At 41.3% G+C, this 14797-nt stretch overlaps 2 protein-coding genes and 1 long non-coding RNA gene across 5 annotated transcripts; all 3 read right to left on the reverse strand.

Annotated features, from left to right (window-relative positions):
* Positions 1-12: 12 nt before the first annotated feature.
* piga (phosphatidylinositol glycan anchor biosynthesis, class A) lies at positions 13-7461 on the reverse strand. Of its 3 annotated transcripts, none has more exons than XM_072396775.1 (7): positions 7337-7461; positions 6107-6580; positions 5744-6014; positions 4768-4900; positions 4440-4572; positions 2204-2410; positions 13-840 (listed from the first exon to the last, which is right to left on the reverse strand). In XM_072396775.1, exons 2-7 carry the CDS (start codon positions 6542-6544, stop codon positions 577-579), a joined length of 1446 nt encoding a protein of 481 aa, XP_072252876.1. In that variant the 5' UTR covers positions 6545-6580; positions 7337-7461; the 3' UTR covers positions 13-576. The 3 variants fall into 3 exon arrangements, with proteins under 3 accessions (XP_072252876.1, XP_072252877.1, XP_072252878.1); XM_072396776.1 differs by having other exon boundaries at positions 7114-7461; XM_072396777.1 differs by lacking the exon at positions 7337-7461 and having other exon boundaries at positions 6107-6268; positions 6448-6581.
* A 562-nt stretch (positions 7462-8023) lies between these two features.
* Positions 8024-11642, reverse strand: LOC140319857 (uncharacterized). The gene is made up of 2 exons (XR_011917985.1): positions 11514-11642; positions 8024-9734 (listed from the first exon to the last, which is right to left on the reverse strand). It is a non-coding gene; the product is annotated as an uncharacterized lncRNA (long non-coding RNA).
* A 175-nt stretch (positions 11643-11817) lies between these two features.
* Positions 11818-14697, reverse strand: LOC140319190 (uncharacterized). The gene is made up of 3 exons (XM_072396791.1): positions 14474-14697; positions 12198-12512; positions 11818-12116 (listed from the first exon to the last, which is right to left on the reverse strand). The coding sequence occupies exons 1-3, from the start codon at positions 14547-14549 to the stop codon at positions 11818-11820; spliced, it is 690 nt and encodes a 229-aa protein (XP_072252892.1). The 5' UTR covers positions 14550-14697.
* Between the last annotated feature and the right edge of the window lie 100 nt (positions 14698-14797).

Consider the following 14797-nt stretch of genomic DNA (forward strand, 5'->3'; position numbering starts at 1 on the left):
ATTTTACATCCCGAAAGCCGTTTCTCCGATTCTCTGAGACAGTCTACGTCTGTCTTTGATCGATCACAAGGAAACAAAACACCAGTAAAAGTGACCTGTCAGAAACATTTTTTTACATCAGCAAGTACAGTTTATTTTGCAGACTGAATTGTTTGGAAGCAACACGATCATCTGAAAGACTCCCAAGATAACATATAAATAGGTAACATCGAGAAGGGTAAAAAAAAAAAGAAAGAAGAGGCACTCATACAATCTGCATTGGACAAAAATATTCAGCTTCCCGAAAACTCTGAATTTACAAAAGCGAAAACATGAGGTCCGCCAATAAGAGACTGCAGCTTTGTTTCCCACTGAGTGCAATCAACCAACCCATTTACTGTCTTTGTTCAGTGCAACATGTCCAGTATAAAACATGAGAAAGTGCTTATCGGTTCTCAAGGAGTGCCTCAGATTAAGTTAACTTTTGTTAAGTAAATGTAAACAATTGTGGGTGACCCATGAGCACGCTCAAAATGTGTGCCGACGCCATACAGATGCTGTCCACGTAGCTGGAAGTGAGGCAGAGGGAAGGCGTGATCAGTGTGAGGAGCTTTCTGTTCTGTCTGCTGCGCCCTTCGCGCTGCTGCTTTCCTGCCTCCACAGTCCGCGCGGGCCGCTGGCGTCCACGGCGGCGTCCATGACCCCATCTGGCGCCAGCCACTGCAGGACCAGCAGGAAGAGAAAGTCCAGCACGGCCACAAAGGCGAAGATGGAGCCCGCCACGGGGCCGCAGTGAGCCCTCAGCCTCTGTAACCTCCTGTCCAGGGGAAGAACTCCCTCTCCGGCCACTCTGTCATACACCTGAAGGGAACACACAGTCACTATCATCACTATCATCACCTTAGCCAAGAAAAAAAGAAACGTACTTCAGATATCTGATTATCACAGCCGTGTAAAACACATCAGGGCTGTAATACGATAACTCCCCAGTCCTGCTTTTTTTATTTATTTAAACCTGGCATTCCAGCTTTCCACCTGTGATAACAAAACTTTGTTGAGTAACTGCAGTATCTGTTTACATTTAGAAAGTGGCTTCACTTGTGACTTGTGCGTGCGAGGAAACGAGAACGATGACAAGAAACCACCCACCCCCCCACCCACCCCACCCCCCCACCCACCCCACCCCCCGCCGCATTAGTCATTAGTCAATGGGGTCAAAAAGTGAAGCACATTCTTGATTGCAGTCGTATCTGGAGTCAGATCAAATACACCTAAAAAGAAAAACAACTACATTTAGGAAAGGCCCGAGGGTCTACATGTCTAGATGAGTTGAGCGATGGTTACAGGTCGACTTGGCCGTTTAACTGGACCCTCATCCTTGTCGCAGCATACATGCACGGGAGGGGAGTCGAGCAATTGATCCAAGTTTCTGTCCGAAAGGCGGAAAACATTCCAGAAATCATTCTGCCATTTCCAACTCTGTGTGCAAGATCGTTGTATTAGAGACTACAGCTGAATTCACTGCCTTTGAGATACTTTAATGATGATTTTGTCAGATGACGCTGTGGCTATAAAATCAGGATTTTATTAGAGCAGAGCGACAGTCTGGGAACGGTTCAGATAACCACAAGTGGACGCGTGGCCTTAATGATCTGCTTTTCGGTCATAGTTTCTGGCACGTTTAGTTATCTGACAAAAGAAACTAGCTATGAATGAGAGCAGCTTTTTTTGGGGAATTCAGCTGTACTGATATACACTTACACTTTATTGTTGGACAGTTGGAGCCTTGGTGAGTGGAGCAGCTCGGCTCATCTGAGTGTAACTGAGCGTATACATGCAGGACATACATGCTTCAAAACTTAATTATACTAACGAGGTGCGTTTGTCTGGTTTTGAAAAACACAATTTTATATGATGCATTTTTAAGGTCCGAATTTGTTTTTGTTTTTTTCTATTTTTTTAAAATACAATTTTTTATGTGTCATGTAAACATGCTCTCTTATTTTGTTTCTTCATTCCGAATCTTTTCTTTTTTCTGATCATTGCTGGATAAAACCCATTTGTGTCCACTTTCACACCAAGGCTTCATCTCCACCGCAGCCTTGTGTAAAAATAAGACAAAACACTGACCCAAAAGATTCATGATCTAAGGAAATACACACAGTATATTGCAGTGCTGTAGACATAACGCAGCTGAATAAACGGGAGGTTGTGGCAAACCTACTTTTTCAGTCCTCTCTGCCACATTTTTCCAGGTGTAGAGGTTTCTCACGCGTGCATGAATGCTGCCGGGGGAAGAGACAGAGCCAGACCGCTGCTTGGCGATGACTGTTTCGAGACCGGCACACAAGGATCGAACTGTGGGTTCACACAAGGTGATCAAGTCGTCAGGTAAAACCTCAGGAATGCCACCCACACGAGTGCTTACCACCTTGGAAAGACAGAGGAGGGGAGATGGGTAAATATGGCACAACCACAAATGACCTTAAAGGAGCAGTGTGTAATAATTATATTGATTTATCAACAGAAATGGAATATAATACATAAAACTATGTTGTTAGTGCTATATAGTCCCCCCATGAAACGAATCGTTACCTTTTTATTACTTTAGATTTCGCCTTTTTATTTGCATATACCGCTCTACACAAAGGCTTACCCGGAAGGACAAGCCTTTCCCAAATGGAGGTCGCTGATGGGGGAGGCTTTAAAAGTGACGCTGAAGTTGGCTCTTTTCTGCTGGAAAGGTAATTCAGCTCAGTGTTACTAATGTAAATGATAAATGTTGTTTGGTGGCTGTAGCCCGTGCGTGTTACGGAGATCAGTCTTCTCTGTCTTCCTGTTGAAAACTGTTGATTCACGCGAGTTTATGCACCAAAACTACTAAGCAGCTTTGTTGGCTGGACAGAAATTACTCGGCGTCATGTTGCGGAGATCAGTTGATTTCAATCAAAGTGTAACGTGCTTCAATCCTCTCAGGCAGCGGCTGTGTTCGTCCTGCCTCTCCCAGTGACATTCACTGTAAGTTATCTTTTCACAGAATATCTAAGCAAATGTAACATCTATTTATAATTTATGTTTCTAAAAGTAACCTCAGAACTTGAGAAGGTGATTTCACTCGATGGAGAAGACATCGTCACACATTTGAGTGATGGATGTGTTGGGTAGTGTGTGCCGAGCGCCGTGTCAGGCCACCTTAGTTTCTCCAAAGCCTGGAGAGTTGCATTCAATGAACAATCGGAAATTACAGAATCTAACGAACAGCGGAAATTACACACAACTCCTTTAAATAACTGTAATAATTCATACAGTAAATGATCTGACAAATCTTTATGATCTGACAGTCGGGATGATTTTGTTTAACCTCTGATGGGCAAAAGTTGGTCACCTTCATCCATACTCTACATCAAAGTTAACAGCGTCCAGACATAAATCACTAATCTTTAGCCAACTGAGGGGAAAACTAAGCTTTGTTTCCGTATTTAAAAAAAAAATAAAATCGGTTTCTAACTTTTAATTCATCCTCACTCTGACCATTCTTGAAACTCCACTTTCACCATAAAGTTTAAGAATCGGGCCAAACAAAATTATGGGAGCAAGCAGCACGGGCGAACTGCAGCTTTCCAAATAACTTCTACTTCAGTGACCTAAACACTCTAAGTGCATTTCTACTAAACTAAACCAAATGCAGCTGTTTTTTTTCCACACTGGATGAGTCCTCAGCACACAGACCTCTTTGTTCCCTTTAAAAAAACATCAACACAAATTCATCACATGAAATCCTGGACTCCTCCCGTGACTCCCCAAAATATTTGGAGTAATTCCACCTGCTGTGCCAGTCATTTCACGCTTATTTACTTTCTCTAGCATATCCTGCATTAAAATGAAACAAGACTGGTGTTTACAGCTATCAATGGAGGCCGATTCCTCCTGCTCCACCCACTCCTCTGAGTATTGGCATTTGTATCCATTTGCAGCCGTTAAACTGTCTTTTTGTGCTACAGGCTGTCCTCTGATGGGCCGTTCTCTATGTGCAGTTTTCTATGTTTATGTATTTAGCAGACGCTTTTATCCAAAGCGACTTACAAATGAAGATTTAACAAGCTATATAAAGCTAACAATAAACTACATAGAAGGAACCCACTAGTCTGACTATGTCAGAGGTGACAGAATAGCCACTAGCAAGCAAACACTCAAAGCCAATCTGTGAGAAATCTGTGACAAGCGTTCATGTCTGAACCAGGATTTTGACTGCATGTAAAACCGCCACAGGCAATGAAGCAATCATTGCTTCATAGCGTCGCAGTGAATAATGTGTCATGACAGGACAAGAGTGCCCATGATTTCCCTCCAAATCATCCAGTAACTTCAAGGGCTTTTCTCACATGAAAGTTAGAGCCTCTTTTGGCTGAAACCCCACCCAATTTCCCAATCCTTAGGCTGGTGTAATAGTAATAGCAAACCTGAAGCCCACAGCTTGCTCCCTCCACGATGGCCATACAGAAGGCCTCAGTCAGCGATGTGTTGAGGAAGATGTGACCCTGAACCAGGACGCCACGCACATCTTTATGCTCCAGAGCCCCGAGCAGACGCACCCTGCAGAGATTCGAAAAAAGATTTGAGCCATATGACCGTCCATACTAGACCGCTATCAGTGTACTTATTTGCACATCACGGCTAAAACAGTTTCTAAACCATATGTGAAAATACCAAATAGTGTTGTCAACTTTCAGCTCATAAAATATCCCCACTGGTTATGGCCTGTTATGACGCACAGGCTTCCGTTCGTACCTGTCATGCAGTTGGTATTTCTCTCTCACTTCCTCCAACACGATTCTCTTCGGTCCCTCTCCGCCAACCAAGAAATGCAAATCAGGATATTTGAGACAAAGCTCTGGGATTATTCCACCAAGAAGATCAATCCCTGAACAGAGGGCGAAAACATTTGCAATGACTTTTACAGCTTTCAAAGATTTAAGGGACATTTAGGCCGATATATATATAATCAGATGGCTCAGTGTCAAAAAGTTAAAGAATCACGTTACTGTGCAAAAGTCTTGATCTATAAGCACAAAAAGGCTCAAGGGGCGAACTGGCGTGTCTACAAATAGCGATACATGAACAAATAAAGAGTTTTAAAAAGTCTCATTATGCACTTTACTACCAGCAGTTTGTCATAAAAAGATAAAAATATAAATTGTTCTTTAGTTGCATCTATGATTAAACGCCAAAGATGTCACAGTTTGACAGATTTAAAGTAGTATTTCCGCACCAACATGGTGATTCCAAAAGAGCTACTATCTGAAACCAGCATATGTCTGAATGGTGTGCAGCGTGTCCTTAAAAAGTTCTGAAGAAACTGGAGAAGCATTATACCTGAAGACTACTTCAAAGAAAGAAAATAACTAGAAAGCTCGTCTTTACACCCATTTCCTCTTTTCCCGATAAAACATGAAGAAACCAAGGTTGGCTCTAGACCTTTGCATAAAGACTATGCAGGCTTCATGGGACAAAAAGTTAGTAAAAAAGTTAGAAAATGCTGCACTGTAATTTTCATGTCACTGTACTAATGGGCCAGAATGCAAGCTGACACTTCCTTCTTCTTCTTCTTTTTTATCATTTGCTCTGACCGATTTGTACCTGAATTTTGGTTTCAAAACTGGATCAGTTTCCTACTTACTATAGCACGTTACTGCTGTTAGTCCACTCTGAAACGAAAAGCAGAAATAAGAGAAATATCTCAAAGAATGCCTGATCGCCTCCGTACCTTTGCGGTAGACGAGACGGCTGATGACGACAATTGTGATCCTGTCATCTTGGCGCTGTGAGGGGTCAGGGGTGAAATCGGTGGGGTCAACGGCGTTGGGAATGACCGACACAATCTCTGGGTTGAGAGCTGCACGGAGAACCGTGTTCTCCTTGCTGGTGTACGACACGCACACGATGTGGTTGGTGTCGCACAGCGACACGGTGAGAAGCTTGTTGGTCAGCACAGAGCTGACGTCAGCGAAGCCGAAGAGCGAGTGGTCAGTGAACACCTGGAAATTAAAGGGTTCCTTAGGTTTACACCAGAAAGTCATTTTGCCGAGGAGAGAAGCATGAACACGTCATAAGATTTTGAGTAACGTACTGTGTTTAGGCCCATTGTCTTAGCGTGGAACAGAGCGTCATGGCCCATGGCGGAGAATGAGCTGTGTGCATGCACCACAGTGATACGCTCCCTGACAAACACACAGCGCAGCAGTGGGAGACTGTGGAAACAGGTGGTGGCTGTGGACTGGTTGTACATCACCTGCAGGGGCAGGTAGTAGACCTTCAGTCCATTGGTCAGGTACCTGATGCCCTTTCTCCTGCCGTATGCATGGGTGACAATGACCACTTTGTGCCCCTTTTCAATCAGACACTGGGATAGCTGATAAATGTGACTCTCTACTCCCCCCATATTTGGATAGAAAAAGTCAGAGACCATGCAAATGTTGTGCTTCCTGCTGTAGACCCTATCACCGTCTCCAGAATCTCTCTGAGATGAAGGGGTTTTCACAGCTGCCGTTCTCTTTCGCTGGCCCATTGCACAATCCTCCTGTGGCTGTGCTATTAAACAGCACTGGTGCATTAAAATGAATAACAAATGAGCAAATCAACATAAATATCAGTATTCATCATCAATCAAATTCATTTTACACGTATATATATACTGCACATGGCTGAGTTAGTTAAAGTGAAAAACAAAAATATTGGACAAGTTTATAATAGATGCAACAGTCAGTTTGTCAAGTGTCAAGTAAATGTAAGCTGCAATGTCAATACTTTATACAGTTAGTCTCTCTAGAACAGATACACACATATTATCACGGTCTTCGTACTGCAGCATAAACCTCGCACAATAAACGCTCTGCGTTCATATTTTGCAGCATATTGTGATCTCTCGACAAAACTGACAGCTTACTGTTCAATAACTGACGGCATTTCCCACTGCGTCATAATTATGTTAACCAAGAGAGTTTTAAGTCAGTTTTATTGCTGTATTGCTGTATTGCTTACAGTTGCTTTCAAACTCCAGTAACACTTCAAATGGTGCTGCTACTTCGTGGCTGTCACAATTTGACACTGCATTGTTTTCATGTATAGTGAACTCACAATTCATTTGACCTCGACTACTGTGGCAGGATAGTCACTGATCGGCACAAACTGGGGATTTAAAAGCACCTAAAAGCCAATTTGAAGGCATTAAACAAATCTAAGTTTCAATTCCCCTCTTGTATGTTTCATAACACATTAATATCAAGTTAACAATCTTTACATTTTTAAACGTATTACAGAAAATTACACCACACCCTTTCCACAGTTATAACTACCGTACCGTGGACCCAAATATCGGCCTCGTTCCAGCCCGGAAAAACACAAACGGCTATAAATTTGAAGTGGTTTCATTTCTTCTCGCTAGCTCAGTGCTAGCCAGTTAGCCGCCTCTACCACTTCCTGGTAAATCTTGGACGTCAGACGCACAGACCGAAACCACCTTCTTCGTGCCGTAGGCGCGTACGTTGGTATGCTTAATCATAGACACCAAGTCCACGTGCGTAATAGCGTCCCACCTGCTCAAAATCGCGTTTTTACTTATCAAGCTGATACTGACCTTGTAAAATGAAGTTATTTGAAATTCATGAAACCTTTAAGTGGCCGTGTTAACATTTAGCACGGTCAATGCCATCAAAAGCACATTGAAAACAAATCAGCTGGAGTGTATGCATACTTTAATGAAATACAGCTTTAACACTTACTTTTTTTGCACGGGATGATACATATTTGGTAGCGTTATTCACGAGTCAGTAGGATTTTTTTTTTTTTAAATGTCTGCCAGATGGATGTCTAATGCAGAATGATCAGAATTACTTTAGTGCTTTAAGAGCATTATACCGGTCGACTTCTGTAATTTGACACAGTTTCTACCACAGCTTGATGACAGTGTAGTTCCTTTTACACTGTAATCAACCACCCCCTTTTTTTCCACAGGACAAAGACAGAAATGTCAGACAAAATGTCTGACCAGATTCCAGGTACTGTTGATCTATTTGTTAATGAACACAATTCTCTGATGTGTTGTATCGTGCTTAATGTTTCCACCTGTTCCTCTGCCTTGTTCACGTCCCAAAACATGTTGTAAATACATCAAGTATTCAAGAGTGGTGTGATTTTGTCTTGAGAAAGGAATTTGCAGAAAGAAACAACATTCAGAGTTTTTGTGGCACGAAAAACAAAAGACACGAGTTATGAAAAAAATCCAGAAAGTTTTCTTTTTATCACTCTGTTAATCCGAAAAAAAAAGAGAGCATACATTCACATTCTATTTCTGCTTCCTCTGAACAAACCCACTCTCTGGCTCAGTACTCCCAAACAAAAAAATGGTAAAGCTACATTGGCAACAAGCAAAAAGTCAACCACAAAATCTGATAAAGATGAAAAACTTGGAATCAAACACAGTAAAAAAAACAAAAAAACGAGATGAAGACATAACAAGAAAACCAGAGTCATCCAAATACATATGCATTCATACATCTCCCATATATGTCTTTGTTACATTTTTACCAAGCACGTAAATGCGAAAGAAAATAGTCAGTGTTCTTAAAAATGCCACATGTGATATAAATCAAAAACAATATAAATCTATTCAGAATTCACATTTTCCACGACGGCCGTGATATCAGATTAAGGTATGGTTACAGTTGATATTTAATTCTCAACTTAGTTTTATGTAATAGAATTTCCATCATTCAGATAAAGTGGTTGTGATTTTTCTCAGGTTGGACTGACCACACTTCAACATTAAAACCATTCGGCTGACATTGTGTAGGTCCCCTTTGAGCAACTATAATTGGGGCATGGACAAGTCCTGAGGGGTCTGGGGACACATGGGGACAGCGGGTCCGTTGGTCATGTCAGTTGTGGGGTTGGACCCTTCAGTGGCATTGCACATTCAATCATTTGGAAGGCCTTTTTTTTATCCAAAGCAACTTGCAAGTAAGCGACAACATTAAAGTTTCAGTGCAGTAAAAAACCCTGTTACCTACATTAAGTGCTGAATTGATCTGACGTGATGTTTTCAGAGGAGATCAGTCTTCAAAAGATTAGATACATCAGAGATAGACGCCACTGCTCTGATATCATTTGGTAGCTCGTTCCACCATAGCGAAGCCGAAAAAGAGAACAGTCTGGACGGAGACAGATTTGTGTAAAGGCACGACAGTGTCCGAAAACATTCCTGAAAGGAATGCAGCGGTTGAAAAGGAGCATCAGCCTGTGTCACTCAAGTTCAGGTCAATCCTGCTGATGCTTTGTCAGACCAGAATCTGAGGAGTTACAACTGACACAAGGTGCACAGATCTGCTGGAGGAGGCCACTACGATCAAGGAATGTCGTTGCCATGGGGAGTGTGATTGGACGGGGTCACACGTTTCTTCCAGTGGAATGCTGCCTTTTGATGGATTGATTAGTATTATTCAATGAACCCGTCGGTGGTTGTAATGTTTTGGCTTAGAAAGAGAATAAGAAACACTGACAAGCATATCTCCAATAACATTCGCTCAATGGCTGTCCTTGTTGGAAGCACATTCAACAGATGGGGGTTGCAGGATGTAACCTGCCTCTTGTGAACGTGGGAATGATTCCACATCTGTGATCTCTTCAGATGAAAGTGCTTTCACCTCCTTTCACGTAGAAGCTGCCAGTTTTCCCAGTTCTGCTATCCTCGGTTATACCCCCTAATTAAAGACAAGAAAATATGCAAACAGTAAACCCTTTCACCGAAAAGCGAAAATGATAACAACTGTCAGCAACAGCTGCAAATGTTGTGCAACTCTGGTTGAACTGGTAACATATACACATGGTTCATTGCAACCCCCCCAAACTATAAATGTGTCAGCTATGAACAAAGCTATCTCAGCATCTGAGGAAAGAAAATTTCAGGGGATTTCTCCGTCTGTGTTTGATGACAGTGTCCCAACAACGACTGCAACTGCATACGCCACAACTAGTGGGACTAAATTTTGAGTTCTGTCACTCCCTTGTGCAGGAATTTTCAGGCAGCAGCATGCCCCGCATCATATTGGAGGAGCAAACAAACAGGGTTTTGTGGTAGATCCTCCTTTGGGGGGACTTTGAGTGTGTGCTGGAGGGGTGTAGTGTGAGATCCCACAAGAACCATCATCTCACAAAAAGATAGTTTTTTTTTTTTTTTTTTAAGGTATAATGTTTTTTTTGTTTTTTTTTAAATGGGGATTGTGTTTCTATTGTCAGCGCAACACCTACAGCAGATCTCAGTCAGCACACACTGAACCTGTTGCTTCGCGGAATCTAGATTTGGCTACAGATTTTGACAGATGTCAGCCTTTTAGCATCTATCTATCTATCTATCTATCTATCTATCTATCTATCTATCTATCTATCTATCTATCTATCTATCTATCTATCTATCTATCTATCTATCTATCTATCTATCTATCTATCTATCTATCTATCTATCTATCTATCTATCTATCTATCTATCTATCTATCTATCTATCTATCTATCTATCTATCTATCTATCTATCTATCTATCTATCTATCTATCTATCTATCTATCTATCTATCTATCTATCTATCTATCTATCTATCTATCTATCTATCTATCTATCTATCTATCTATCTATCTATCTATCTATCTATCTATCTATCTATCTATCTATCTATCTATCTATCTATCTATCTATCTATCTATCTATCTATATATATATATATATATATATATATATATATATATATATATTTATAAAAAATGATAGGCAATTTCCAAAAATCACAGGTAATCAATGTTAAAAGTTTTAAATAAGTGGTACTCCTAAGTTTGGAAGCAGTTATCAAAGTTAGTCTAAAAATACAATAAAAATGTGGGTGAAAAATCAAATTTGATTAAATCTTAAATCTTGTGACAGATGAGTTCAAATCCAACCAAGAAATAAAACAGATCTGAGGCAGTGGAAGACCAGCGGCAACTACTGCGTTTTACGAGATCCATGAGCAGTCTGTTAAATCTGTAATTATGCTGTTCAAAGGGTTTTCATTAGAAAGCGTCAAAGCACAGTGATGTTATTGGGTTATTGGGTAGAGGAGAGAAATCACGGCACCCCTGATAATGTTTTTGCACCTCCAATAAAATGTTGCACATGTTCATATGGCGTTGTTGGAAGACGTTAAGTCTTCGACTACGAGTCGGATCACAACAGAAAAATGACCTCCAACTGTCTTTTTTTAAGCTTTTTGCCTTGACCTTGTTGGAAAACACCATGGGGTTTAGTACAGATGGTAGGATCATTTCTAAAGGGCTTAGGAAAAGACAAGTGGGCTACGTCGAGACCGCACTTATATCAGGCTGCAATGTTGGTGTGCTGCAGTCAAACTAAAGCTGTTCAATAAGATGCTCCGATGTTTCCTATACTGAAGGAGACAATAAACCAGGCTCCAAGGCTAGGATTCAGAACGTTAAGACATGACAAACACTCACTGTGAGACTTTCCAACGGTAACACAGGACCAGGAACAATCCAAGAGCCGACACCGCGGGGATGAGTTTAAACAGTAACCTGAAAGTGTCTGTGGAGACTTCCAGAGTCATGGTATTTTTATCTGCTGATATAAACAAAACATCGGCAAATAAAATGAAGACGTACATCACCAAATAAAGAATCTTTCCTCGTGATTTGACGTTTTTTTATTTCTTTTTTATCAATTCAAACCTTTTAAAAAGAACTTTACAGTGTACAACTGCTGCAATGGATTTTCACGCATAAGACCCATCTTCTACAAAACTTAAATATAAAACAAATACTTACCAGACGTTGGCATGTCGGATTTTTTGGACTTGACTTCACATTTAGGGTCTAAGGTCGAATCGTCTTTCACAGTAAGATTGCTAGTGAAATTGTAGAGGCCGGTGTGAGTGTCCAGGCTGTCGGAGCTGTATATAGTAGTCTGAGTTGAATTTGTAAGAGGAGATTCTTTTGAAACCCACTGAATCTCAACCTCCTTGTTGCATTCCTTTACATGACAACTGAAAACGTTTGTACCGTTGCTCGGGATGTTGACCCGCTGAGAAATGTCATATGTGCCTGATGAGGAAAGGCTTGGTTAAAATGATAAAACACAGAAATAGTAACAATAGTGATAAAGCATTTAAATGAAAGACTCACCACAAACATGCAGGGTCACATCGTGGAAAGTGTACAGTTTTTCGATGAAGAAAATACATCTGTATTTCCCTCGGTCAGCCACTGTGATGTTTGTTAGCAGGAGAGAGCAGTCGTGGCCGTTTTTACTCAGAAATGTTTCAACCCTGCCTGTGTAGTTGTCGCCAATGTGCAGCCTGGTTTTGTTAAATCTGAACACCAGCTCTTTTCTCTCCATATTCTGCCACTTAACACCCTCTTCCAAATCTATGCCCATGCAGGGGCATGACAGAAGGGCACTTCCATTTTGGAAGCTTTTGACTGGAACTCTGTCATCACCTGGAACGAAAAAGGTGGCGAAGGATTAGTGCAACTCTTAGCTTTGCTGCGGCACGAACATGTCAGTGGGCATTTTCGGGGGCACACGACAAAAGACGTGCCGCTCTGAAAACGTGGGCTGATTGTGAAGACGAAAACTATTCTGTCAACTCCACCGGTGTTTCTCTGACTCCGTGAAAACATGTTCTACAAAAAAGTCTAATCTACAAAAAATGAATCAGCAGAAGTTACACACGCGTTTTGGGTCATGTTCCGACATGTCTTTTTTTCCTCTGTGCCAATTGAGAGATTGTGTTGTTTGTAGACTGATTCAAACTTAGTAAGCTTGGGATATCACACCAGTTTTTATTACACAAACCTACACAGATGGTTGAAGTGTCTCACGTCAAAAAAAATTAAATTTAAAGTGTGTAAAAATCCCTGGTTGAGAGTGGAGACAAAACCAGGACTCAAAACACCAGCTTGTCCTCTCAAGAAAGCTGCCTGATTGAATAAAGATTAAATAATCTTCACATAATAATAATAATAATAATAAACTGTCTCCAAGGGAAACCACCATTCAAGCTAATGAATGCGTTTAAACTTGCCATCATGTGCATTTCCTTTGAATGAAAATTTCGCAAGACGGGAAAGTTGAATGTCGATGTGAATGAGCTTTGGGGAAGACTTGGGGAACTGAGAAAGCGCGCTTGTTATCATGTCTTTGTTATGTTTATGCGAGCTATGGTGATCCATGTGGGAACGACCTCAAGAGTGCTGGTGCTGAAAGGGCACCTCATGAATGAGCTTAATAGCAAAGGTCTTGACTCCTACATTTAGGATATATGGATACTTATTGTGTTGTATTTGTCTTGAGGTTAACCTAATTCACACAACAACGTGTGCTTTCGTCCGTGTGTTTTCATTGTTGGCATGTAAACCTTGATTTTTCACCTCATCTTTGGTTGAGTTGTTCTTTCACATTTCGACTGCGAGATTACTTTTGAAGGACCACTGTGCTTATGGTGGAGATCACGCAGCTCTCGTTTCTTTGGCGAGCAAGCCTTCCCTTCTCTCCCTCGATACCTGCCTTTCCACTAAAATGTCCAGACGATTAAACAAACATGTTTCACCAAGGTTCACAGTGTGGTTTGAAGGAGTCACGAGTGAAGACTTTGAGCGATTCTGCCTGAGATGAGCTAAAACAACTCGGATTCAGATTTGTTGATACGGAGAATAATCCAATCCTAAAACCACAGTGACTGCACTGAAACATTTTCTTTTTTTGTTATCTATATAAAAAACACAACTATGTTTTGTTTTTTTTTTTTGGGGGGGGGGGGGCATGTACTTACATTTACAACTTTCTGATAAAAAAACAAAAAACAGATGAATTTCTCAAAGGGATCTGAAAGCCCCTGTTTGGGATGGCCTATAGACCAGCTGTCTTAATTGCAGTTTATTCTGCAGTCTTATAACATGAGGAAAGTGTTATATGCTTGCGTCAGAGGGGAAAACCAAACATTTGTTCTGGTTTGTCTTAAAGAGTCATAAATCACAGCTGACCTTTTCTTTACATATGGGTAATGTTGCAGGGTGGAAAAGAGAACTAGTCTGCACGCCTGCGTTTACAGTTGTGTGGTGCGTTCGATACAAAGTTTTAGGGGGGGGGGGGGGGGGGTCTACGTGATTTTTGTCAGCGTGAATTTACACATTATATGGCGCTATTTTATGCGATTTCATTTTCGTGCGCAAAAAAAAAAGTTTTTGTTCCAATGTTCCAACTTTTTTTAGGAAGACTCTAGACGCCATTCTGCAAAAATCATTCAGTAAATCCTTAGTATGGATTAGTCCCCCCCACCTCACCCAAACACACACACACACATTGTGATACTGCTACTTTAAAGTTAACGACACCAGCAACCCTTCCAAACATGTGGAACCCATTGTCATGGAAGCGTGGGAAGTCGACTGCGACTTACCTGAGACCGTTAACACCATTAACAATCCCAGAAATGTCCATATGTTTCTTGTACGTCGTTCCCCGAGGATTTCCATGTCGTGTCGTGGGCCTTTGTATCTGAAATATGTTGCTGGTCTACAACTCCGTGTCGTGATTGCTGAGGGGGCATTTACAAATCCACCAAGTGCAGACGGTTAACATCAGGAAGACCGAACGCTCGCGTCAGACTCTCTCGCCTGTGGTGGGAAGTGAAACCAAATGAAGGCAACCTCCGGAATTCCGTCATAAAACTTGGCAATGAAAAGTAATGACTAACCTTGGTGATATTCTACCTCCCATTGAG

This window comes from Leuresthes tenuis, unplaced genomic scaffold, assembly GCF_036924035.1.
Source record: "Leuresthes tenuis unplaced genomic scaffold, fLeuTen1.0.hap1 SCAF_12, whole genome shotgun sequence".
NCBI classification, from domain to species: domain Eukaryota; kingdom Metazoa; phylum Chordata; class Actinopteri; order Atheriniformes; family Atherinopsidae; genus Leuresthes; species Leuresthes tenuis.

Coding starts and splice junctions, on each gene's coding strand:
- LOC140319190 (XM_072396791.1), bottom strand. CDS start 14,549: ATGGAAATCCTCGGGGAACGACGTACAAGAAACATATGGACATTTCTG. Junction 12,513..14,473: donor AATGGTGTTAACGGTCTCAG/GTAAGTCGCAGT, acceptor TTTTCGTTCCAG/GTGATGACAGAGTTCCAGTC. Junction 12,117..12,197: donor TGTGACCCTGCATGTTTGTG/GTGAGTCTTTCA, acceptor TTTCCTCATCAG/GCACATATGACATTTCTCAG.
- piga (XM_072396775.1), bottom strand. CDS start 6,544: ATGGGCCAGCGAAAGAGAACGGCAGCTGTGAAAACCCCTTCATCTCAG. Junction 4,573..4,767: donor AAATACCAACTGCATGACAG/GTACGAACGGAA, acceptor GAATCTCTGCAG/GGTGCGTCTGCTCGGGGCTC. Junction 2,411..4,439: donor GAGCAAGCTGTGGGCTTCAG/GTTTGCTATTAC, acceptor TGTCTTTCCAAG/GTGGTAAGCACTCGTGTGGG.